The 26987-nt window shown below is 35.3% G+C and overlaps 1 protein-coding gene across 1 annotated transcript; it reads left to right on the top strand.

The window, feature by feature from the left end:
* The first annotated feature begins 2340 nt into the window (after positions 1-2340).
* LOC129809342 (uncharacterized) lies at positions 2341-3201 on the top strand. The gene is made up of 2 exons (XM_055859159.1): positions 2341-2584; positions 2639-3201. Coding segments are annotated over exons 1-2 (519 nt in total). The 5' UTR covers positions 2341-2583; the 3' UTR covers positions 3157-3201.
* The last annotated feature ends 23786 nt before the right edge of the window (positions 3202-26987 follow it).

Below are 26987 nucleotides of genomic sequence, written 5' to 3'. Positions count from 1 at the left end.
AGTGGGTAGTGATGTCGTTTGGGCTGTGCAACGCGGTGGCAACCTTCGAGAGGCTGATGACCTCTGCCTTGGCAGGATTACAATGGGATACGTGTCTGGTATACCTTGACGACATCATCATTCCCAGCTCCACTTTTGAGGAAGGTTTGAGGCGATTATCACTTGTTTTGGGGCGGCTGAGGAGCGCTAACCTCAAAGCGTCTCCCAAAAAGTGCCGGCTATTCCGTCGTGAAGTTGAATACCTGGGGCATGTAGTCAGTGGAGAGGGCCTAAAGGCTGCACCATCGAAGATTGAGGCCGTGTCTGCCTGGCCCGTACCGAGGTCTAAGACAGAAGTGCGCCAGTTCCTGGGCTTATGCTCCTATTATCGTCGATTCGTGCCCTCATTTGCCGACATAGCTCGACCTCTTCATCGCCTCACCGAGAAGAATGCCGTTTTTGAATGGACGGAAATGTGTGGGAGCAGTTTTGAACGTCTCAAGGGCGCCCTGGTGGCTGCCCCTGTGCTGGCATATCCCCGAGACGAGGGTACATTTGTACTGGACTGTGATGCCAGTGGTATAGGCGTAGGGGCCGTGCTACAGCAGGAACAGGATGGGGCGGAAAAAGTCATCGCGTACTATAGCCGGGCCCTGAAAAAGGCAGAAAGAAATTACTGCGTGACCCGCCGTGAATTGTTGGCTGTGGTAGAGTCTGTAAAGCACTTTCACCATTACCTGTACGGTCGGCAATTTCAGGTGCGCAGTGACCATGCGGCCCTGAGGTGGTTATTGTCCCTAAAGACGCCTGAAGGGCAGATAGCTCGTTGGCTGGAAAAACTTGCACAGTATAACTTCCAGCTGGTGCATCGGGCAGGGAAAAGCCATGCAAATGCAGATGCAATGTCTAGGCGTCCCTGTGAAGAGGCTGATTGTGGACACTGTCTGTCGGTGGACACTCACGAGACCACGGGCTTTGAAGAATTAGCTCGTGGAGCGACGATCGAGACTGATTTTCTGCCGAAGATTTTGACAGCTCAAAAGCAAAACACAGAGCTGCGAGAGGTTAGAAAGTGGTTAGAATGCGCCGCCAAACCGGAATGGAAGAATGTAGCTCTACAGACTCACCGTCTCAAACAATATTGGGGACTTTATGAGTCTCTATCCCTGGAGGATGATCTTATCACTTATTGGTGGCAGGATGGGTTTCCAGGGAAGAAACGGGGGCTGTGGGTGCTTCCTGATGAAATTCTTCCGGAAATATTGGAGGAATTGCACTCCACGAAAGCGGGCGGACATTTTGGTGTCACAAAAACCTTGGAACGTCTCAAGCAGAGGTTTTACGCGCCTGGAGGAAGGGCTGCTGTAAAAAGGTTTTGCCAGGAATGCGCCCCCTGTGCCGCTAAGAAAGGCCCAGCCAAGCGCACTAAGCATCCTTTGCAAATGGAGCTTTCCGGGGAACCTTTTGAGCGTGTGGCCTCTGATGTTTTGGGGCCTCTACCCATCACAGCCAGGGGCAACAAGTACATCGTCCTCTTCGTCGATTACTTCACAAAGTGGCCAGAGGGAATGGCAATCCCTGACCAGACAACTACCACCATTGGCAGAGCATTCCTGGACTGTGTGGTGAGTCGTTTCGGGGTTCCCAGGGAATTCCATTCGGACCAAGGGAGGAACTATGACTCCGCTGTGTTTCGAGAAATGCTGAAGGAACTGGGAGCTGAGAAAACCCGAACCACCCCTCTGCACCCTCAGTCGGATGGGATGGTAGAGCGCCTCAATGGCACGCTCCTCCAGTACTTGTCAAAAGTCGTAGAGAAATCTCAAGGAGATTGGGATCTGCTACTTCCTCACTTTCTCTTGGCGTACCGGTCTGCTGTGCAGGAGTCTACAGGATATACACCTGCTAGGATGCTTTTTGGCAGGGAATTGAGGCTTCCCATGGACTTGAGATGTGGGAGACCTCCACATAGCACCAATCCAGAGGAATTTGTTGACGAATTGCGGCAAGCACTCAATGACGTTTATGAGGTTGCTCGCAAGCGCCTTCTGGTGGCCGGTATTGCAGCTAAAGACTGGTATGACAGACGGCAAAATTTGCTCAATTTTCAAATTGGCTCAGCCGTTTGGCTCTACAACCCTCAGCGAAAAAAAGGATTGTCTCCTAAACTGCAGAGTGATTGGGAAGGGCCGTATGAAATACAAACGAAGCTGAATGATGTGGTGTACCGCATTGCCAGGAATTCTCGGGGACGTCCTAGAGTGGTGCATGTTAACCGCTTAGCGCCCTACAAAGGGCCTTTGCTTGGCCGAGACGGCCAAGATTAAGCGGGGGAGCCTGTTGCGGGGAAAATGACCCGCACCCCTCCTGGGGAGTCCTACGATGGTTAAACGGGTGATCATCGTACCTCAGGGGTATTTAAAATTCCCGTATACGTCAGGCGAACTACACAAACAATTGTGAATGACCTGTGGGTAATAAGTTGACGTACTGCACTCTAGTCAGGGATTTGAGCCTGTGCAACGGTCATTCAATTTGGATTTGAAATTGCAGCTTATAGCGCAACGAGAACCTCTGAAAAGCCTTCCACGGAGCTCTCTCAAAAGTAAGCACCAGAGGAATCCTCTTGTGGCGCCAAATAACGGCTATTTACTTACAGTGCCCGGCCGCCACCCAGATTCCCCGCGCCGAAAGATCCGATCGGTAGTGGTGCGAGCAGCAGGGGATCTGTTTCCTCAACCCCCGCGCCGAGTGCCTGCCACGGCTGATAGTGAAAGGGTGAGAAGGGCGTTGCAGCGAAGCCAGTTACCCTTCCGGCCCGCCTATTCGACCCTCCAACCAGACAGCCGTCGCCATCGACCCGCTCCAACTGAGGTGCGCGTAGCCATTTCTGGACGCAGCCCTCCCGTTAGGCCGCGGCGAACTAAACGTGGTTGCCGCGCTGGTCGAAAGGTGCAGTTGCGCCGGTTGCGGCAGCAAGGAAACCCACCCTTGAGGGTGCGAATCCAAGAGGGAGACAGTACAACCGCTCAGTCCCGGACGGTTAGCGTGGGAAACCCTTCGCGCCCAGGGAGCTCGGAAAAGGTGAATTCACCTTCTACCCCGAGCCGCACCACTGAGAGATCTCCATCAATCTCTCCTCGGACCGAGAGGCTCCTGTTGGAGGAGAGTGATTAGAGCAGTGATAAGCTTGGTGATAGGAGTGAAGCCAATAAAGTGTTCTTAAAGGAAACCCTAATCTTTCATTAGTTCCCGCCATATCCATTTCCTGGCCAAGTCCGGAACAATACTATAATTTCTTAGTAGTACGAAGCTTTTCACTGTCCGATATCTGATACGCTGAACCCCTAATGATATTGAAAAATGATAATAATAAATAAATGTAAAAATAGTTTTATAATATAGCATGTAAGTTACGATTTCGTGTATTCTGAAAAGTTGGGACGCTGTGGCACCTCCTTTTAAATTATTGTTTTTATTCTAGTCATTACTTTTCTCATATTAAAGCCTTTAAGAACTTTATAGTCTTCCACTTTATCTTACTGAGTTTACATGTTTAGTTTAAAATATTTTATTTTCAATTGTGATATATTGACATACTAAACTCCTTTAACTTCTAAGAGTTTTCCTCGAAAATTGATGCGATTTTCAAGGTTTCATATATCACGATATTCAAAGGAATTTCCACCGCATCAATTGACTGGCGCAAAGTGTACTGAAGCCAAGGAACTTCAGAAAAAAAAACTCCGGAATTAGGTGGTGATTGATAGAAAATTCTGCTATTTGTCTGGGTTCGTCGAGGGCGTATGTAAGAAAAGTTAGGCTGATGGAATGAGGGCCTATGTTATGGCAAGGATTTTCCGTCGTAGCCTATTGTTGCGATTGTAAATCACACGTGTGGATTTGTGGGCGAGTGAGAGGCTACGTAAAAAGCAGTGGGTGGTTGGATTCACCCCCCATTGACGAAAAATTGTATATTTGTTGAAAGGATCGGAAGAATGTCATTGGTATGATAGAGAAACCTTTTTTTTTGGTTTTCATTAATTGGCTTTCTTGCCGACTACCACAAATACGGTGAAAATGTTTATTTGTCGTGAGCCTCTCACATCAATCAGCAAACTTTTTTGTCGTTCTTCGTCTTTTTGGCTTCTTCCCAACATGTATGTGTATCTAATCTCAATTACTTTACCTCCAACCTTTGCTTTCAAACACAGGTTTTCTTCAAGTATATATGAAAGGACGTCGGAAAAACACGTAGCAAATTTTTCTCTTATTTATTGTTGTATTGTGACTCGATAGATAATATCATTTATAACGTAGATTATGACAATTTACTTCACTTCGGAATGTTTAAAAATAGTATCACTACAATCAGTATATCAGTATAGTTTCAGTATAAGACGTTTAATCGAATAATTTGATAACATATTAACTTTTAGTATAAAAAATTGAGAAAATAATTAGATAGTTGAAATGTATCTGTATCAATGTAAGATATATGTTTTGGAGGAGTTCACATTATTCTTAATTTTTTTTAAAAATTCTATGGAGATTGAACAAGAAATAGAAAAAACTAATTAGTGACTTTTCGTTAATCACTAAGCTGATCACAAAAATTTACCCAAAAGTGTTTAATAAAAATATTGGACATATTTTCACGGTTTAAAAAAAACTATGGATCAGCTTGTATATGAACAAAAATATTTTATTATTCACATAAAATATTTGCAGCAGAGGAATTTACATTAAACTAAATAATGTAAATAAATTTAACGGGCATTCGGTTTTGTAGGAATTCTTCCAGTAATTTAATTAAGCAAAAGTTATAAGTTATCATGATGATTAACAGATAAAATCATTACATAAAATGAATTATGCAGAGTTGTGAGAGATTGGAACTACCTGAACAGAGATATTTTAAAAGTTTTGCAGTATAATTCAAATAGGGTTAATGGACTTCAAATAAGAAAATACTGAATTTTAAATTAATATTACATTTAAGTTCCTTGGTGTATAGAAAGTCCTTTTTTATATAGTTAGTTTTATAATATGGGGAGAGAAATACGGGTACTGAATGTAATTTAGTTGGATATATGCTTAAATTTCCTAAGAGTCCCTTGTGTGACTAAAGTGCGAACTTTCTCAAAATTTGAAACTCTGGAAATTTTTGCTTGGGCCATAAAAAAAAATATATAGAAAAGACGAAGGTGAAGCTGTGCCTCATCCTTGAATTTTTTTTCCTGTGTCTGATATTTAAGTGAATTGCTTCCTGAAGTGGCACGCGATAGAGTGTGAGAGACAGGGAGGAAGCGAAGGAGCAGAGGTTAACGGCTGAGGGTGGGCGAATGATTGGTGATAAGGCTAAAGTCGTCAAAGCATCAATTTCGCAGAGTTCTCAACACCCCACAATGGTCTCCCCACGGGCTTTCATTGATATACAGCATGAAATCACGCGATACCGATCGGAGGAGGGTCATGTAAGGCTCATGGTTGTCCTTTTCTTGAATATCGGTTCCTAAGAAGCGCAAAAGTTGACATGAAACTTCAATTTTAAAGAGAAAATGCAAAATATATAATAATCTATAATCTATAGCAAACATCTGTCCTAACACTAATCCCTGGACGACGACACTTGATGAGGAATAACAGGAGGATGGCTTCGACAGCAAAATAGTTGATTGTTAAGCCGAGAAAGTTTGTCTTGCACTTTGACCAGTCTTCTCAGTCCTCTACTCCCTTTTAACAAACTGTGACGTCCCTACTTCCAAACAATTTAACAGGCAAGCACAAAAAAGTCAGAGGGATAAAAAAAGTGACGAACGCTATCAAATATTAAATTTATTAGATTATGCAAACTATAACTTTTTCATTTCCACTTTCGAAAATTTATCGTCGGTTTAACTTGTTCATTAGTGCACATTCATAAACATTACCAAGGAACATTACCAGGAATAAAAAAGACCTTTGCACCAAAACTCAGAGCATGAATACTTTTGCTTTGAAAAATATATGTAATAAATGGTAATAAATTCGTACTGAACTAAATTAGTGATTTGTAAATACTCAGTTAATTGGATTAATACTCCACTTCAATTCACTACTCATTTTTAAATAAAATAAATATTATTTCACCCTAAAAATAATATTAATTACACAACTGTGTACATTTTGTTACAGATTTCGTGTAACATTACACAGTTTTCAGACAAAATGTGTAGAAATAACATGAATGTGTACCAGTACACACAATTACTCGTTTAATGCAAAATTTACAATGAAAATCATCAAAAATTTTTTACTGTGTAGTGCAAACGAGTAGAATAAAACTGAACTCGAGAATAATGTATTTGTTGCTCAAGAATTAACTGCAATATTTCCGTTTTCGAATATATTGAGAAGAAAGGATGGAGAGTCTTTGGGGTTTTATTGATGAAATGTCCGTTAATACAGTCAGTGAAACATAAGTAAAGCTGAAGAGATCTTTGCCCAGGCCCTTCCTTATACCTCAAAAACATCTTTTTTAGCCATATTTCAAGAACTAAATCATCTATTTCCTCCTGTCTTTAATATGTTTTGCACAACAGCCAAAATGCCGAATGATCAAAATCCAGAAAAAGTCGAAATCACACGGAGGATAATGTGTGAAGTAATTACTCAAAGTTCAAGAAACTTCATCAAGCACGGATGCAATTGTGGGAGAAGAGTAGCTATAACACTTTAACCAACAATAGGGAAAACCGGAAGTCGTCGGGAAGAGATAATCACTCAGGGAAACACATCAACTATCATCAGAGCTTTCGGCTCGGTCTCCAAGCCTTCATCAGTGGTCAAGTCTTGCAATCTTTCTCTGAGACTCGTTCAGTGTTTTGGTTAGGATTACACCAGGGCATAAAAGGGAATGGGGGCATTCTTATTACACTGTGTTTAATAGTGTTTGAGCTTGCTGCGTAATCTCAAGAAGATTGTATTTAATTAGAACGTCAATCAGACCATCTTCCACTTAATTCTGTAGCATCATATCGGATTATTCCAGAGTGAATTTTTATTTGCTTCGTTTGCACTACCTTGGCACATGATATTTTCTACGGCAAAAAAACGAACGAGAAGTGAAAAAGTCAAAACGGGCAGTAAAAAAATTAAAAATGAGCAGTAAAATATCTAATTATGGTCAGTAAAAAACTTAAATCTTTACAAAAATGGGTGTAATTTATATATTTATGACTCTGGCACACCTTTTAGGTCGGGAGAATTTCACGCTATCGAAATTTCCATCTTCTTCTTTCTAAAACATTTTGCATACTTCTATTCCACTCTTTCGCACTAAGATCCAAGTTTAATTTGTTGTGAGAAATTAGGTCCATGAATTTCGGCCATTCAATTTCACTAAAACCTGCAGATTTGCATGTGGCACCCCCGAGAGCTGAATTGCTTTTGACGTGTCTGACAATTGACGCGGTTGTAAACAATGGTGAATGAATTTGTTGTGGACTACCAAAGATCGGGATTTATTGGATATTTTGGTGCAAGGAAAGTAAGATATTTATTACACAACCATCAGGAAGTTATTGGCAAAAAGATTTTGCCAAAAAAAGTAGAGAAAAATAGGGCAAGAGCTGCAAGTTTCTAGTATACGTCTGAAAGGCTTCATACTGCAAGAACTCGAAAGCTCATTGCATCATTTTCTAAGCGATGAATCTCAGAAGGATTGAAAGATATTGAAGAATTTCTACTATTATAGCCTTTGCTCTAAACTTTCCAATGGGAATTAAGGAAAAAGCATATACGAAACTGGAAATCATCAATTTAACGAAAGGTATCATTTCTCCGAGAAAAGGGCGCGCACATCAAAACTTGACGCAATTGCAAATCAGCGCATATTAATCGTTCTAAATTTATCTAGTGACAAACCGAATTTCGTTCGATCTAAAAGGTGTGCCAGAGCCATTAACATTTAAAATTGTTGCAGATAGAATGAAAAGCCCTTATTTTCCCTTTGCCAAAATTTGGATGATAATATCACTGTTTCAATTTTTTTTGTTACTGCTCAATTTTGACTTTTTACTCCTCATTTGTGCAATGCCATTTTCTACCCACTATCCATAATGAAGTGATCCGTGTACTTGACCTTTTTCGCAACAAGTGCTAAAAATTTTTGCGATATAGATTTTTTATTTTATTCTTTTTTTTAATATAAAAGCTTTATTCCTTTTGAAGAGAGGGTGTACAGTGACTGACTTTGCAAAACGCTTTTTGTTAGTGTTCTATTTTTTTGTGACTTCTCTGTAGTTTGCATTGGACATTTTATTTCAAAATGGGGTTTGAGAAGCTTAGGATTTTGTTTTTTTTTTTAATTTTCAATCCTTTAAGTTCTTAAGTCTTTTTATTTTTATATTTTATATTTCGTTCTTTCGCTTTTTAGAAAGGATGACGCTTGTGTAAATGAAAAAAATAAATAGAAAAAAGCTCCACATTTGATGTGCAACATTCACAGTACGTGTGATTATGAAAGAATTACAGCTGATAAAGCTCCTGTATAATATTCGGCTTAGTTTTCCATTATATTGATCTCTTTCAAGTCATGCATATTTCACTGAAATATTCATCCTTGAACATGCTGCACAAAAACTCCTAAAACGCTTATAAATATGATATTTTGGGTATTACCATTATGAAGGTGCTTTTATAGAATTGGGCCGTGTGGGCGCAGATTTTAGATGCTACAGGCGAATTAAAATTTCATACTGTAATTGAATACTTTGATACGATTGATTTTCACACCGCCACTATAGAGGTAAAGGCCCCATTTAACTATCGAACGATGAATTTTTCATAGATTAAAATCTCCTGTAAAAACTTTGGAGTTGGGGTATCTAGTGAGTGTCGGCAGATTGTTGGGGATGGATTGAGGGGTTTGGGGATGTAATTTATCGGTGTGTTTTTCACCCCGCATCATCAATAGGGTGTTTGGGATTATTTTGCTTCAGTGAAAATGTCGTCAGGCAGCAGATTGTCCCCCCACGGTTTGCGACACAAGGATGAATGGGGGAATAATTCATGGGAAGTTGAGACACGTTGAGCAGCACGCAAGTCGAAGTTTCGAAGACCTCGTGGGTGGATATTTGGTCCCTGCACTTCAAGTCCACCTTCATATCCCAGTCCCCCAAAAGACTGTGGGGGTAGCTTTTCATTCACCTTTTGCGCACCCGGCTGGCTAACGGAAAAAGCTCTCCCCGTACACGGTGTTACGATTCGAAAGTGCACCCGCAGTGTTGAAGCTTCGGAGCTTATCGTTGACCACTCGTGCTTTGGCTTTTCGTTGGAGTTTGTTGGGAAAATTCAACGACACTTTCCCCGTCTTTCCTCTATGTTGATAGCAACAATTTTTGGCGCTGTAAATTCAGTTGAATCTCGGTGTTCACGCTGATAACGTCGTGCTTCTGGGCATTTTGTCGTGCGCATTGCTGTATCTTATTTATTGTGTGAACAATTTTTACTATCTCTGTGCTTTCTGACATTGTACAATTCAGCCAGATTCTCTGTTGAAGAATTTTGTCAGTTGATCAAGTAAAAGATGTCTTGGCTCCTTCAAGTGAAATTCGCGCGGGAAAATTCACAAATATCCCATACATTGATATAATTCAATTGCAATCATCCAATATTCAAAGTGTTTAAACAAGAAACCGCCAAAGTGGGACTCGTGAAGATGTGAAAGAGTGCTCTTTTGTGCAATTTTCAACAATATACTATTTATATTGAAAATCTCCGAGGGTAATTGTGCAAGAAAAAAAATATCCTCAAGTGCAAACAGAGTGTGAAAAGTGTAGCAGAAATCCGCTAAAATCAATTGAATTTCAATAAAAAATTCAGCTTCAGTGCAAAAGTTAGACATTTGGGAGTGATTGTTGACTAGTTATTGTTTGCAAAACATTCAATCAACCACTCAATTAAACCACTGCACAATCCCCCCCGAGTTCAAATATGTACGTATTCAAGTGTGATTTATTCTATGTTAATAGATGAAAAATGTACATTGTTAGTATTTAGCATTTACTCATCTATACAACGGCCAAATTAGCAATTTGTCATTATATAATTAATTTATCTAATGGTATTTTTGAATGTATTAGTGTTATATTGTCACCATTAAAATGCTAATTTTATCTCTTGGCCCGAAATCATCAGAGTTCCTATACTAGTGAGAATATTCCGTGTAAAGAATGCTTCAAAGTGAATAATTTTGTATGAAAAAAATACTGGCATTCTTACCACTTTTTTTTCAAGTCGCTTCTTTTAGAAAATTTTTATAATTGTACCAGAGATGTTTTCTCATGGGAGAAATATTTCTCCTACGTGATTTAATTTCAATTAGCTCGATGCTAGACCATAAACACCATAGTGGTTTTTCACGAGATGAAATTAAAAAAAAAGCATTCCAACAGAGGAAGAGAGAAAGAAAAGTGCCTTCACAAAACTTGATTTATACCATTAAAATGTGTCTTATCCGTTGGTCTTATCGCTGAGACTAGAAAAAAGGGATGCTAAAAGTTTACATACAAATACATGAGATTTGCGAAACTTTAATACTATTGTCCCTTTCTGCAAAACATTCCTAAAAGTTTTACCTATCGTTTAATCTAAAAACTAACTTTAATCTTTAAATCCAGTTCTTAAATTAACCTTCACAGTCACAGTTATCCCAGTTCGAATAGATAGCTTTAAGTTGAATGCATAAATTTATGTTTCACTTAAAGGCATTAGTTTGGTATTAGTAACCTGATTTTAAAAAGACCAAAAATCATATGAAATTTTCAGAATAAAAGTTTCAAATTATAGAGTTTATATTGTGGCTTTGCAACAAAACTTTTCCACTAATCAGAATGCGCTTCATATTGCGGTAAGTGTGAAAATGGTCACATTGTGCAGATGCTTTTAAACAAAATATCAAATACGATAATTGCTTATTGTGCTTCGATTAATAAAATAATCATTATTTCCCAAAAAAAAACATGATACTACATTTTTTCTTTTTCAAAAATTATTGGATTGTTTGTGCCAAATAGCAAATAATGCTTTCGGAAATTGTGCATAAATATTCAAGACTTGACGGAAAACACTAGACCTTTCTTGACTTTCGCAATCTTATTCTTTCGACGTTTCGAGGATGAATGTCCTTTTCATCAGGTATCGAATTTTGTTGGGAAAATCACGTACAGGCGGGAAATGGTTACACTTTTTTGGACTTGGATCACAGATTGCACTTTTAAGTTCACCATTCGACTGATCGATACAGAATTTCTGTGTCATAATAGAATATTTCATTCTTAAATTGCGCAAATGGATTAAATGGATTAATGTTTTCATGCATCAAACACTTAATATTTTTCCGACATTGATTTAACGAATATGACCTATGGCAACATATTTTAATACCTTTCATTAAGTCACACATTACCTGAAAAAAAAATCGTCAAACTCATTAAAGGAATATGGGAAAAAATATCAAGTATTTGAGGTGAGTGTATGTACGAAGCCTGAAAGCCTTACCCTAAATGTTTACTTAACTTTTTTATATATTGAAGCGAGCATTTGCAAAACTTATCAATTTTTAATTCAAAGTTAAGTTATTTCAAATAATACTATACATTTTAAGCAAAAATTTTAGATCTTCTCAATCGAGGAGTAAAATTATCTTTTTAAAACTTATTAATTTTTTACTATCTGTCTACAAATTTTATTGAAAATTATATTTTTCTGAAAAATTTTGAAATCTTATCTTGGAAAAAAGCCAAAAATAAATCCAAAAGCGCAGTAAAATTCTTCAAGAGCGCGAACTCAGGCTCTACGAATAATACTGATTTATATAATGACAAGATTTTTAGATAAATTTCGATGTAATAACAAAATAATGGATAAAATTCTTTCGACATCTCAATATTTATTGCACCTGCTCATTATTTATAAATTAGGAATTTTAATGAACAAGGTTTATCTTCTAAGCAAAAAAATCCCAAGTAGCATAAAATGATATTAGGTTATGAAAACCTCGATAGAACGTTAAAATTACTATCAACGGCAATTAAAATTCATGTCAGTCTAGTGTGGATGTACTTATGGCTTGCTATAAGACCATAAAATCCTTTTCATTATGTTTATTTCTTGATTTTCTTATTTTAATATGTTCATCAATATTATGCTGGGTATTTTGAAGAATTGTTCAAAACATACTAGGAATTATTATGCAAAAGTGAACCAACATTTCATCTGAATTAAATGGGAGGGGCTTTTTGCAATTTTGTTTCTATCTTTAGAAACATGTATGTATGCAGACGACACTTGCATATATTTTGCATCCAAAAATCCAGGTAAAATTTGTAGTGCTCTTGAACAGGACGCTAACAGTTTCGCGGCTTATTGTAAAAAGTGGAAGATGAGAATCAACACCTCCAAAACACAAGCAATTTTCTTTTCTAAACGCGTAGCGCTAAATTTCTACCTGGCGATTCCCTTAAGTTACTTGGTGAAAACATCCCTTGGTCTTCCACATTAAAATACCTATGGCTCATACTTGGAAAGCTCACTGTGAGGACACTGCTCTGAAAGCTTTAAAATTCATCAATATCCTTTACCCTTTCATAAATCGAAAATCCAAATTAAACCTTAAGAACAAATTTCTTATTTTTAACTGCATCTTCCGTGGCATTATGTTGTATGCGTGTTCAGTTTGGGGCGATTGTGCGGTTTCTCATACAAAAACTCCAGGTTGTTAAAAACAAAGTCCTGCGGCTTATTCTAAAATTTGCCCTTCAACTATCCTACCCATTGGATGCATTGTCTGGCCAAGCTTTCTCCAATTCGTAAGGAGATTAATAAACGCAAAAGTAAATTCCTCGAATCTTTGCGGAATAGCTCTAACGTTACCATTAGTGGTTTAGCTCCTGCTCCGGGATAGCCATATTGAATTTATAACTCATTTTTATTTCTTTTGTCTCTTTTTTTTCTTTAAATCTCTACTTAATTTCACTTGTGTTTTCAGCTTTTCTGCATCATCTTTCTTTCTTTTTGAATTATTGAAGATTTTTTCTATTAGTTTTTACTTCTACCATGTAAATTTTCTTCCAGACAAGGTCATCATTTGTATTTCATATTAATTTTCTTTTGCTTTTCTATTATTGTATCCAAGGATGGGTACTCCGAATTTGACTCAACATTTGTAAGAATTCTTTTTCATCTCTGACTTGTGAAATATCTTTTACTATGTAACTGAGAGATTTGGTCAATATATATATATATATATATATATATTGACATATATATTGACATATATATATATTGACATATATAGAGTGACATTTCTCTCTACAATTGAGCGTATGCTCGAATGGCTCACAGCTCAGTTTGAGCTAGCCATTCTCATTTTTCTCTCACAATACTCAAAACCGCGCAAGTTGGACAGATCAGTGTTTTTTCTTTTTTTACGATTTTATGTGAAAAGATTTTGTTACGGGGTGTTTTTTTTTATCATAAATTTGATGAATAATTTACCATGGCATATACAACCTACGAAAGAGCTTTTCCACCGTTTTGCTCTGGAGGTTAGGCACCAACGTTAAGACGGAGGTGGACGCAAAGTCACAAACATCTCACAAAAATCCTATTGTCACGCGCTATTAAGACATTGTTGATGAAATAAATTATCTATCTATCTATCTATCTAAGTATTACATTTAAAATTTAAACTTTGAGCCCTTGCATACAACTATGCCGAAATTTGGTCCGGCTACTCTAGGAATTAGCAATTTGCAAAAAAAAACACGTCTTTGATTCCTACAAGCTTCTACTTTGTGATTATGTATAAACTTTCAAAAAGGGTAATTTATATATATATATATATATATATATATATATTATAGAAGATATTGCCACATTTCCAATTAAAATGCATATAAATTTACTGGAGATATTAACAGTAATATTCTCTATTTGACATAATATAACTTGTTGGTGAAAAAGATGTTTGGCACACCAAAATCCAGCTTAACCCTTTAAGGACGATTGAAACATCGGTGTCGTAAAGACAAAATGTTTTTTTTTCTAAATATCTAAAATTACCCTTTTTGAAAGTTTATACATAATCACAAAGTAGAAGCTTGTAGGAATCAAAGACGTGTTTTTTTTTGCAAATTGCTAATTCCTAGAGTAGCCGGACCAAATTTCGGCATAGTTGTATGCAAGGGCTCAAAGTTTAAATTTTAAATGTAATACTTAGATAGATAGATAGATAGATAATTTATTTCATCAACAATGTCTTAATAGCGCGTGACAATAGGATTTTTGTGAGATGTTTGTGACTTTGCGTCCACCTCCGTCTTAACGTTGGTGCCTAACCTCCAGAGCAAAACGGTGGAAAAGCTCTTTCGTAGGTTGTATATGCCATGGTAAATTATTCATCAAATTTATGATAAAAAAAAACACCCCGTAACAAAATCTTTTCACATAAAATCGTAAAAAAAGAAAAAACACTGATCTGTCCAACTTGCGCGGTTTTGAGTATTGTGAGAGAAAAATGAGAATGGCTAGCTCAAACTGAGCTGTGAGCCATTCGAGCATACGCTCAATTGTAGAGAGAAATGTCACTTATATTATTTTATTATTAAAAAAAAGAAAGATTAAACCAATAATTAAATTTGATTCCTGAATATCATTAAATAAATAACAAACGCAGAAATTTAAAAAAAAAACAAGACAAAATCAATTTTTAATACAAATTCACTTTTTGTTACTTCTTTTTAAGGAGTGTTGCTTGGAACCTTTTAGATGGTTTAGCATCTTTATTTCTCTAAAAATATTCTTATTATATTTTAAAATTAATAAAAAAATATAGAAGCAGCTTTGGGCAATATTTCGGCCACCTTAATTTATCATAGTTCTGGCACTTTCGGAGTTTTTTGGTACAGTTCCCCTAAACGTAAACGTCGTAGAGAATAAAATTGTGAAAATCAATAAAGGTTCAGTGTTTCCGTTTATTTCCTGCTTTGTTTATGACTTTCACTTTTGTTGTTGATTTTCGTTAGTGAAAAACGTCTCATCCTTAAAGGTCTCTTAAATAGAAAATCTGACGTCACTTTCTTCTTACCGATTTCATTCGAAAGGCATTCCAGGGCGAATTTCATCATTCAGGAAATTTCATTATTCCTAAATTTATAGGGGTTTCAAATCTTAAAAAATTCTATACCCAGCATGTAAAATCTCAGCTTGAAATCGCTCTCCCGTAAAGTTGCCCATTCGTGACTTATTCAATTTATATTCTGAGCCGTCGATCTGTAAGATCTGTAAGATCGACGGCTCAGAATATAAAATGAATAAGTCACGAATGGGAAACTTCACGGGAGAGTGATTTCAAGCTGAGATTTTACATGCTGGGTATAGGATTTTTTAAGACTTGAAATCTCTAGAAATTTGGGAATAATTAAATTTCCTATATAATATTCACAGGGAACGTAGAGGGTATCAATGAGTACACAAAAAATGAAAAAGAAAATTGTGAAAAAATCGACTTATTTGACTTATATTCTGACAAGTCGAGATATGGCTAAAGACCTCTATATACCAGGCAAACTTATGTCCGTATGTGGTACTATTGAAGAAATTTTAACAGTTATTTCTACATGAGTGTAAAACATTTGTTTCAATATTCGAAATCTTGACAAAAACATCTTATAGTATTTAACGGTCATATGTCAATAGGTCCAACTTATAAAATATTATTGTAATAAGTATTAGTTTTTGCTACTTGGGTATTATTTGTACTTTTAAACCCAATAATATTGAGTTTTTTATTTATTTAAACATTATCTGGGAGACATGTTGCTCAAAACAATTCGTTGCTTCAAAATGAAAGTGTTCTAACATTTTCTGTTCATCTGCATCTAGTTAGTTGGATCCGCAAATGTGCTATCTACATTTGCTTTGTATTCGTATCCATTGCAAAATGACTCATTGTTGTGTTGTGTTCCCAAACGAATACAAACATAAAACAAATGAAGCTTCGTTGCATAGTCGATATTTCTGTGCAATGCTATTTTGTCATTATCTGATAAACTTAACAAAATCTTAACAATTGATTTTACTTACGTTGTTTTTTCTAATATTGATAGATTATGACTGATGTAAATGGAGACGCTCAGACACTGAGAGAAATCCGAAAAAGTTAAAATAACATTCCGAAAATGTTTATTTTACTCTGCAGTATTTATCCGAAATTGGTGTAAATATTATGCTTTTCAGGTGTATTAGGGGTTAAAGTTACCCTTTTCCATATTAATTTTACCCTTAAAAAGGTGTAAAATTAACATAAAAAATATTGATATATTTTTACACCTAAAAAGGGTTAAAGTTATGAGGAAAAAAAGTTAATCGCACCCCCATTTTTTCTCAGCACTGAGAAAAAAAGAGGCTGCGATTAACTTTTTTCCCTCATAATTTTAACTGTTTTTAGGTGTAAAAATATATAAACATTTTTTAATGTTAATTTTACACCTTTTTGAGTGTACATTTAACATGGAAAAGGGTAACTTCAACCCACAATACACCTAAAAAGGGTAATATTTACACTGATTTCGGATCAATACTGCAGGGTAAAATTAACAATTCCGGAATGTTATTTTAAGTTTTTCGGATTTCTCTCAGTGAATGGACTAGTAGGAGCTGCTATCGTATATATATTTCCTTATTAAAGTAGCACAATCTTATGCTTTAAATGACATAATTGTGAAATTCTTATTTAGAAATTAATTTATACAATCATTAGTTGATGGGAAAAGCCTCTGACTTTAGACTTCTTTGCCTAAAAGCACAACATGTAAAATATGTGGTGAGAAAAGAAAAGTCAAGTATGTATTTTCGTAATGAAGTTTAACCTTTTACGGATCAGTAAGTCACTGGTGATGCTGACCCAAAAAAGTAATTCTTCTGACTATTGAAAGATATTTTGCCTTCTAAATAGTCTGAAAAAAATATTTTGGGTCACTGAATAACCTACAGGTTCTTAAGAGGTTAATGGTCGACCTACATTTTAAATCGTAATCTTGGTCATAATAGTATTCCGAAAATCCAATTTTCGAATTAGCCTCAGTGACCGAAGTTATTAGTTGTGAAGTTTTGTATTATTCACCTGTCTAACAAGATAAACGTTTAAGTCTAGAAGAAATTTATTGCCTTACGAGTTATACCGGACTGAGAAAAAAAAGCCAGTAAGATGGCAGAATACTAATTTACTCTATTTGAATTATCCCGTCCGTCATCACTTATTTTGCTCAAGACAATCGAGGATTCTGACATGAGAAAGCCTCGTATCTTCAAACGATGTGCAAAATTACAATGACGATTATTCAGAACACGTCGGATCGTGGGAAAAAAAAAGAAAAACTGCCAAGGTAGAGGGAATGGTTTTGTGAGCAAAAGTTCTTCATTCTACCTTATCATTCACGCCCAGTGCTCTCTCTTTTGGAAAACTTTCCCCAAATGTACACTCATAAGGAATAATTTATTTGAATACACTCTGAAGGAAGGAAATAATCGGGAAAACATATGCCCAGGGAAAATACTCAAGACACTCTATCTGCATTGTGTGAAAATTATTATTTATCAAATATTCAAGTGTTGTTTTTGTTAGCAAAATTTTTCCCTTTTACCGCAATACTTCACAAGTTATGTTTTTGCATGGAAAACCACCATGTGGCACCAATTTCAAATGGGGCAGTTTAAATCTCAGCTGGAGAAAATTGTTCTGTACATTTCCCCCATAACCCAAAACAAATACTAGACATGATGTAAATTTATGGACTGATTTCAATAACATAACAGTCTTGAAAACCACATAGATCATTTAACCACACTTGTGGTCAAATACAAAACGAGAAAATCAAATGCTGTTATTAATTGGGAACACAACACATAATCAATTGAATTTCCACGAATGGCTTTGGAAAAGTTAGAAAGATATGGATAAAATAAACAATATCAAATATGCATATTTAACCACAATCTCACCAGAGCGTATTATTGAAAATCGTGGCTAAGATATATAATGCATGATATTTCCCTGCCATCGCTTTCTGCCAATGATGGATTATCGTGGAAAGTGAGAAGAACGTAATTTCCACAGAAATTTGATCAACACAAATAGGTGTTAAATTAAATATGAGGTTGAATAAAAATCCACAGTGACACGATGAATTTCTGTTTTTTCCCCTACTAAATTAGAGGTGATTATTGAACAAGGGTAATATCAATCGTGAACAGGAATAATCACTGTGAAAATATCGATAGGAAAATGCCATTGAGAGGGAAAATGTCTTTTGTGAGGACTAATGAAGCTATTACAGCATGAATATTTAATTTCTAAAAAAATTGAGTAACTTATGTAATAATTAGAAAGTAACATGTACTAAAATTTTCAAATTTTGAAAAATACTTCAGATCGAAATCTTGAAATTACTCTCTAAAAGCTCATTCGTATTATCAAATGATTTTTTTTCAACTTCAAATTTCAAATTTCTTTATGATTTTAAATAAAATGAACTAAAGTAGAACGTACGGCCCATTCGACAGTTGTTAAACCAGTCGACGGTCAAACTCAAACTCACCAATCCTAATAATTCATTCCTTATGACACACCTAAATCATCATCCCTAAACGCGTTCTGAAGGTTGCTGGGACTTTTGCTCGAGTCAATCGTCTCCATACTTCAGTGAGTGAGCATCAGCTACCTTGGACAGTTTACTCCGAGGAAGTGGAAAGATGAGTGGTACTTTCAGTTCCCTATTTTTCTTTTAGAAGTTATAATATTACTTAGGTGAGCCTCATAAGGGCTTACACTAAATGGAAATATCGAATTTATTTAGGAATACAGTAGAGTCTCGCTATAGGCCATCGCTCTATAGTCCAGAATTTATCGACCGTTGATTTCAAAACATTGATTTTAAGTTAGGATTATGTTTTTTAGTACGCGACATGCAATGTTTTCATAATTATTTTATTAATTTTAGCAAACTTTATTGAGTAGTTGTGACAATAATGAAGAGAGCGAGTACAAGTACCACAATCGCAAAGAAAGTGGAAGCCGTCGAGCAATTTCAATACTAAAAGTCGTTGATAATTTTAATAAATGACATGGACTATAATTCGACCCAAGTATCAAATCTGGAACCAAATATGGACTATAGCGAGACTCTACTGTAGATTTTATTTTTAAAGCTTCAAAGTAACTTTGTGTAAGTTCAGATGGTGTTCACATAGATAATAATATAATAAAAATGGAAGATAAAAAAATTGAAAGTTTCACCCATCGTTAAAGTGATTCAACAGACTGTTCGCTTTGCACGTAATCCCAAGAAATATTATGTTTGTGCACAGAGAACGACAATCAGAAATAGTGATTCCCATCCACAAATTTTACCTAAATAGAGACAGGAAAATTAATCCTGGCTCCACCCAGGCTTGAGCTGGGGGCTTTTCGCTGTCTAGGTGAATGCTCTACCAACTGAGCTATGGGAACACTGGCTCTGATTGTCTTTGTCACTAATCTCTAACTAAAGTTGAAGCCAATTTCTTACTTTCACATACAAATGCGTATGGAAATTTTTCTGCACTCGTGACCGTTACACGATGTATGTCGAAATTGAGGTGAGCCTTGTGTACAAGACTCTGAGCCTTGTAAAGAAGGACAAATATACTATATATCTGTGTAAATGCGGTCTTGTTCTGAGAGGTGTAAGCTGAGTTTCTGATCAATTTGTGAGTTGGCTTCACTAAGAAAAAAAAGAGGGTGCGATTAACTTCTTTTCCTCATTACTTCAACACTTTTTAGGTGAAAAAATATATCAACATTTTTTAATGTTAATTTTAAATTTTTTAAGAATAAAATTAACATATAAAAGGGTAACTTTAACCCCCAATACACCTAAAAAGAGTAATATTTACACCGATTTTGGATCAATACTGCAGGGTAAAATTAACTTTTCTGGAATGTTATTTTAACTTTTTCGGATTTCTCTCACTCAGTGTTCAAACAGCTTCATATAAAAAAAAAACACTTCGTCGGGGGCTAGATCTCAACCAATTGCCATGTGCAATTCAACTCGTTTTCGAACTCACTATGAGTCTTGAGAAACTGTATCATGTGTACAATTGAACCAGCAGCCCATATTTCCATGGAGAATTAATTTATTGTGAAAGTAATTGAACAGACTTCATTTCGCTTGGTACGTAATCCCAAGAAATTTTTTTTACCTATCTTTCAAATATCTGGGGGTGAATTGTAGTACTAGTAATATGAATTGCCTTGAGCAACAGGAGCACCGTATAACAAGTTTCAACATCTAACTGTAGATCAGGATTTGGGTATATCGTAGGGGTGAAGGACCAGTATTTGTTAGATTCGATCGTCAACTGGGTTAACAATTGTCGAACTGATCGTACGCTTTACAATTGAAAAATTGTCAATTGCGTCTAGCATTATCGTAGTGGTAATATCTATATTTTTCCCTTTTTAACTGCTCGAACTCCAAGAGAGCAGTTTTAACAATCGTGTTTTTTTCAACTTCTCTCCATCCTAGCAGCCAAACGGTAAAAGATATTGACTTCCGGTCTTTGGTGACCCCCCCACAAGTCAATATTCTCTATCTAACTAACTGACCTAAATTATCCCCCACACCTCCTATCCCCTCCAAAAACATGTTTTCTTGACTTTGCAAAAAATTTTTGGATATGTTTTGGAGGTAGTCTAACCGAACATTTTTTTATTTTATATTTTATTCAATATCTATAGATTTTTTAATAACCTTTTTTTAAATCCAGCTGATTAGTAATAATTTAATCTTGATTGGATTTCATGAACAGAACTGCTTACTGAAGAACTGATACATCCCAAAAACTTTTTCTATTAACATAAAAACGTAGGGGGATATGGGGCTACTTTGAGCAGTGGGGCTACATTGTTTTACGATTTTTAAGGAAGTTGGGCTTTACAATCATTTTATTTAGTTCATCAATTGATTTGTGGAGATAAATTACATTACTTTAAAGCCAAGTTTCTTTTAGAAATTGGTGAAAAAATCGCATATCAATTATAGTCCCACAACTCAAAGTAGCCTCACCTCCCCTTACTGATCATCAAAAAATTATTTAATAAAGTTTAAGTTTTACAGTTATGCTAATAGGCTTAATATCTAGTGGGTCAGTGGAAAAAAATTTAAGAGTTTAGGATGAGTACTACTTAAGTGGGAGTGGCCTTTTGTTAAGTCACGCCCACTTACTCGTATTAACAGCATTTATATTTATGCAAAAATTAATAGAAAATCATTTTTATGGTATGATTTTTCATACTTTTCCGTTTTTTCGTTCACTTCTGAGTAATCTTTAATTTGTAATTTGAGCTTTTATAAACTTCGAAGTTTTCTTTGAGATACTTGGTTTAGTGGTAAGCACGCTATCTTCGGACGATTTAAGCTTCGCAAAATTCATTTTATTTCTCAATGTGTTATAAGTGAATTTGGTACATTACAATATTATATTTTAATAGCTAGTCCAATGCCTCAAATTTTCGAAAAAATGCTTTGGCCGAAATCCATAAAGAACATAGAGAAAAAATTGAATTGTCCGAAGCTTGAGTGGTCCAAAGGTAACACGCTTTCCTTATAACACTGGCTACCTTATGACCCCTATACTCTGAGAAATTTTTGGTAAAAATTACATATTTTTAATTTATTTATTTAAAAAATCTTCATTTTAATGAAAATTTCTCACAACTTCTAGAGGCCTTTACTCATAAAGAGTAGGTTTGTGATACTACCGATACTACCAATTATATCTTGCTAAAAGTTTTTTTTTGTTTATATTCATTATTAATTTGATAAAACATTTCTTCTAATTTTATATGGGAAAAGACACCTATTTTGGGATACTTTTAGCAAACTAACAAAGGCTAGAGTATACAACGATTTTTTTTAATCAACCTCTTAAAAGTTTAATGATACAATTTTGCTTTCAAAAATAGCTCGTGGAAGTTCTTGAGCCTCTTATCAATGTATCACTTGCAAAAGTCACAGCAAACGAATTAAAAGTGACAAGATAGACTTAAGAATAATGCATGATTCTATACATCTCTTACAACGTTACCCTCAGCACAACTTTAGCCAAAATGTTTTCAACAGAACTTTTATGTAAAGAACAAGAGTGATAAATAGCTGCTGTATCTAATTTAAATGTGACTGAGGATATGTCCCAAATACCTACAAATGATCGATACAGTATACTTATTTCTTGGACACCATTACAAAAACGATACAGAGAGGATTATACTCAGTAACAATTAGAGATTACACTTACGTCTTTGTAAAGACGTCAATTTTAAAGTAAAAATTAAGAATTGACTCGAGTTGTTTAAGTTTTTTAAAGAAAAGACTATAGAACTTCCATAAAATTCATTAAGCAACCAAAAATCGAATTAGTCCCATGCAACTAAATCGCACGCAACCTGTACAACTTATTATACATGTTTTCATGGATATTTTAACTGCGTGCCATCATTCCAGTTGGTTGATTTTGAAATACGGGAAAGGGAGTGCTATCAAAAAAGCACCGGTTGTGTAGTGTAAATAGAAATCTTTGCAGACTTTGTGTAAACTCATTCTCCGAGTGCTGGAAATTCTCCAGGTACTTTTATTTGTTAAAACTCTTGACATTCTATTGAGGGGTCTGGTGGGGTGTATGGGTTTCTTCTTAGCAATCGATACAGAGTCAACATATGGGTGATGCTTTTTACTGAAGGATAACAGGCGTAGGAATTATTGCTCCAATTTCATTATCAATTTATTCAATGAAGGAGCGAGCCACCCCAAGGATGAGAGATCTGCCGGCACATTTCTCTTCGACACTCCTCAATAAACGTATTACATTTATCAATATCTCTTACCCTGTATTTTCCCCGGGAAAAAGGCGCCTTTTATCCATCTTCAACCATTCAATATTGCGTCTTGAGTCACTTGCCCTTTTTTCTCTCTTCTTTCTTGTACCCTAGCCCAGGGTGATAGTAGCTGGACTGGCACAGTAAGAAAACAATTGAGCCAATCATGGAGGAGGGCAGAATGGATTATGTATCCTCTGAATTGTCCTCATTTATTACACAAGCCACACACGCCAGAATCTCAATCATTTGCCCCTTGAGCTCGACAGCCAAAGTTGGTGGGGTTTGAGTTGGGGGTGCCTTCAATTACCCCCATGAATTCCTGTCCCATCCGACGTCAATAGAAGACACCCGCATCCCATTCGCATGGGAATTAAAATGCAGACACCCTCCGGAGAGTAAGAATTGAAAAATTCTCTGGAATTTTTCACTTCAGTGACACGGATTAAATTCCAACAAATCCGTGTAGATGATGTGATCAATACGGTGGCTTATTTGAAGACAATTCACCAAGCATTTTTACAAAGAATTTTCAGTCGAGGGGAGTAGAATAAAAAAAAAATTGGAAAAAAAACTTGTAAGGTTGGAAAAATATTTTTCAGATCTTCCTTGATTTAATAGGGTAAAGTGATACAATTTGGAATTAGTGTTACAAGTTGGACAATTCGCCGGTACAAGTTGGACATGGCTTTTTCTTGATAAATACAGTACAAAATTTGTTTTTAAGCACAAGAAACCAAATTATAAAACTAAAGCATTAAAAATATACAAATAAAAATTAAGTACTAAATTTATCAAGACAAAAAGCCCTGTCCAAATTGTACCATTGTCCAACTTATACCACTGTCCAACTTCTACCACTTTACCCTAAATGATTTTCCTTTCACTTTAATTTCTCATTGGTAAGTGGGGTACGTTAATAGTGTTGGGAAATGACAAAGGAATCTTTGTACCTTCTAATTAAATTTAAAGATAAAACTCAATACAGAGCATATGATTTTAAAGCTATTTTATAAATTCTGTTTACAGAAAAGGCTTGAAGAGGTGTATAAGTTTTTGCGGAATACTTACAATCGTGTCTTGAAAACTAGGTCTTGATAATTGCTTTACATTTATATTTTATTTATATTTAATAAGAAGTTTAATACTTAAGATAGTTTTCAAAGTTTTAAGTTTTGACAGGAAACTATTAAACTATTAATATAAGCTTACATAATAAGTTGTCCACTGATGTCAGGATATCTTATATAGGGTGTCCCATAAATTACGCAAGATTTAAATTAAATAAAAAACACATTTTTTTCTCACTTACGTTTTTTTCTAAATTGGAAAACTAAGTACATAAGATAGGGTTTATGTATTAAATATCGCATCGAGTAATTAACCTTCATGGCTTTGCTGGCATATGAAGCCTTTCGTCTAAGGTTTTCATTCCCTTTTCGGACAAATTTGCCTAAATTTCGATAATTCAGGGTTAAAAGTCCTCTTTTAATGCACACAGGTGAATGTAGGTCTGTTGACTTAGGCTTGTAACTTCGAACATTGCCGCTCTGAATATAGTTAGGGAAGTGAGCGTGTATGTACGCTCACTTCCCTATCCATATTCAGAGCGGCAATACTTCGAATAACCGAATAAAAAATGTAATGGTCTAAAATTACATGATCTAATGGACCAATTCGGATCACCAATAGAGAAAATCACAATCATGAAATGTCTTATGAAAGGATTGCATTATTTCATAGGCTATATGACATGTCACACTATCCTGGTAAATCCACATGTCATCAGTATTAATGAATTCATAATTAATTAATTATTAATGAACAAATCCTTCGATTTAGGCTTCATAAACTCGGTTATCATGTCACGATATCGTACGTCAGTAACAGTAACACTTGATCAGCTTTATTTTCGGATAATATACTGATACGATATTATTAATCATTTTAAGGGCTTGTTATTGGATGACAAAGTGTATTTAGCCCCCAAAATTAATTCAGTTCTGTGAATTTTTGAATTAGACTCTTCATAGTTGACGAAGTTAAGTCAATTTTCTGACCAATTCTCGAACCAAATTGTTTAATTATTTCTTAAATATTTTTTAAGAACAAAAAAGCGTTGGTTTGTCATTTAGTGATGGATTTTTAATAACCATAATCTATAAACTGTCACGAAGTATTTTTATTATTCGTTGGGGACCTTTATTTCAGAAATGCCGCTAAATTTAAATCTTGCGTGATTTCTAGGACACCCTTTATCTTAATCATTGGATCTTAATAAGACGATATTTGGTGCTTTTCAATCTCTATATTACATTCAAGTAAAAACGTAATTGTTTATTTAATCCTAAACTATTTTTTTTAAATTTTTTTACACAATATAAATTTTATTAGCGTGTTTCGGAATTTATTTAAATAACATCAGTATAATAGTTATGGCCCATATAGGGGAAAACGCGCTACCTTCGGACAATTCAATTTTTTCTCCATGTTCCATTATTATGGATTTAACAAATAGCTGTTTTCTGAAAATTTGAGCCATTGGACTATCTATTAAAATATAATATTATAATGGGTTAAATTCATTTATAACACATTGAAAAAAAAACATGATTTGTGCGAAGCATAAATTGTCCGAAGGTAGTGCGCTTTCCCCTAGACACAGGCTGATCCTCGTGAATATTTAGTATGTAAAATTTTACAGACTAAATATTTGCGAGGATCAGCATAAGTTTATTTAAGCCTATTAAGCCAATTAGCATAGGGGAGACCGGGGAGGTTTGGGACACTCTTTCATGTTTTGACTTTGAGACACTATTCCAAAAAATCACGATAGTGTATTACAATTTTATGCGGTCTATAGGATACTTATGGGTATTGACTTTATAAAAAGTACTCGATAGAACTTGGAAAACAACTAAGTTTTCTTGGAGAAGATAAAACATTTTACTTGACGCTTTGTCCCAAACTTCCCCGATGTGGGGCAGTATGGGACGCAAAAGGGGATGTTTGGGACGCGCTTTTTCTCGCATAATTTGTATTACTGGAAGACGTTAATTAATTTTAAATACCAGATTAAAAATATTTCTGATAGAAATAAAAATGTTTCATCTTTTATTTACACTTAAAAATTAATATCAATTTTATTTGTACAGTAGAGTCATTTATTGTCAATCAGTTATTTAAAGTATTTTCTTATTATTTTCGATATACATTTCTTTGCTTTTTTATTCTAAATATTGCAATCATGATTATCAAATTCCTCAGGCGAGTAGATTTTCTTGCAACTCTTAGTTTTGAACTCATTGATGGATTCCTATTTGATTTTGTGACAATTATTGCATTGTACCTGTTTTCTCATTATTTCTCTGAATTAGCTCTCGCCTTGCCCTTTCTGGAGAATTTATTCGAGAAATTTTCAAAAAAAAAAATAGTTTTAACTAGATTGGGCAAAGATCGAATATTCTCTGAGAAGGAATTATTGAGTCCCAAGACAATGATGGTTTAATTGTCCCTGTAGTTAGGGAAATCTGCTGCACTGTTAAACTTTGCACAACAGGGAGATTTCCAGTAGAAACTGGGCATTACTCTTCATTTTGTCAATAAACAATTGCATACCACCTACAATCTTGTCGAAAATCAACGCCCCATTCATCCCCTTTCAGGTGTCCCAAACATCCCCCTGTATAGTTTTGGTATTTGAAACCTTTATGTAAAAAACAAGAGCGTATAATCTCTGAAACTGTTATAAAAATATGTTCCCAGATTGCACTGCTAGCTAATGAGATAAAAAGTTTTGATTATATATCGCTGATATAAAATACAAAGAGGAAAACTGAGACGTCAAAATATACGATTTTTATTAATTTAAAAAAAAATGTTCATAGAATTAAAATAATAAAACTGAGGATATCCATTCTTTTAGTCAAGATGCATCTTAATATTGCCTACGATACAGTAATGATTAAATACCATTTATTTCAAAAATTAATTATAAAAATCGCCTTGTCCCACACTACCCCTGTCCCAAACCTCCCCGGTCTCC

The sequence above is a fragment of the Phlebotomus papatasi genome, unplaced genomic scaffold (assembly GCF_024763615.1).
Source record: "Phlebotomus papatasi isolate M1 unplaced genomic scaffold, Ppap_2.1 HiC_scaffold_64, whole genome shotgun sequence".
NCBI lineage: Eukaryota > Metazoa > Arthropoda > Insecta > Diptera > Psychodidae > Phlebotomus > Phlebotomus papatasi.
Note: the sequence above shows the minus strand (reverse complement) of the source record. Positions and strands in the feature narration are given on the sequence as shown.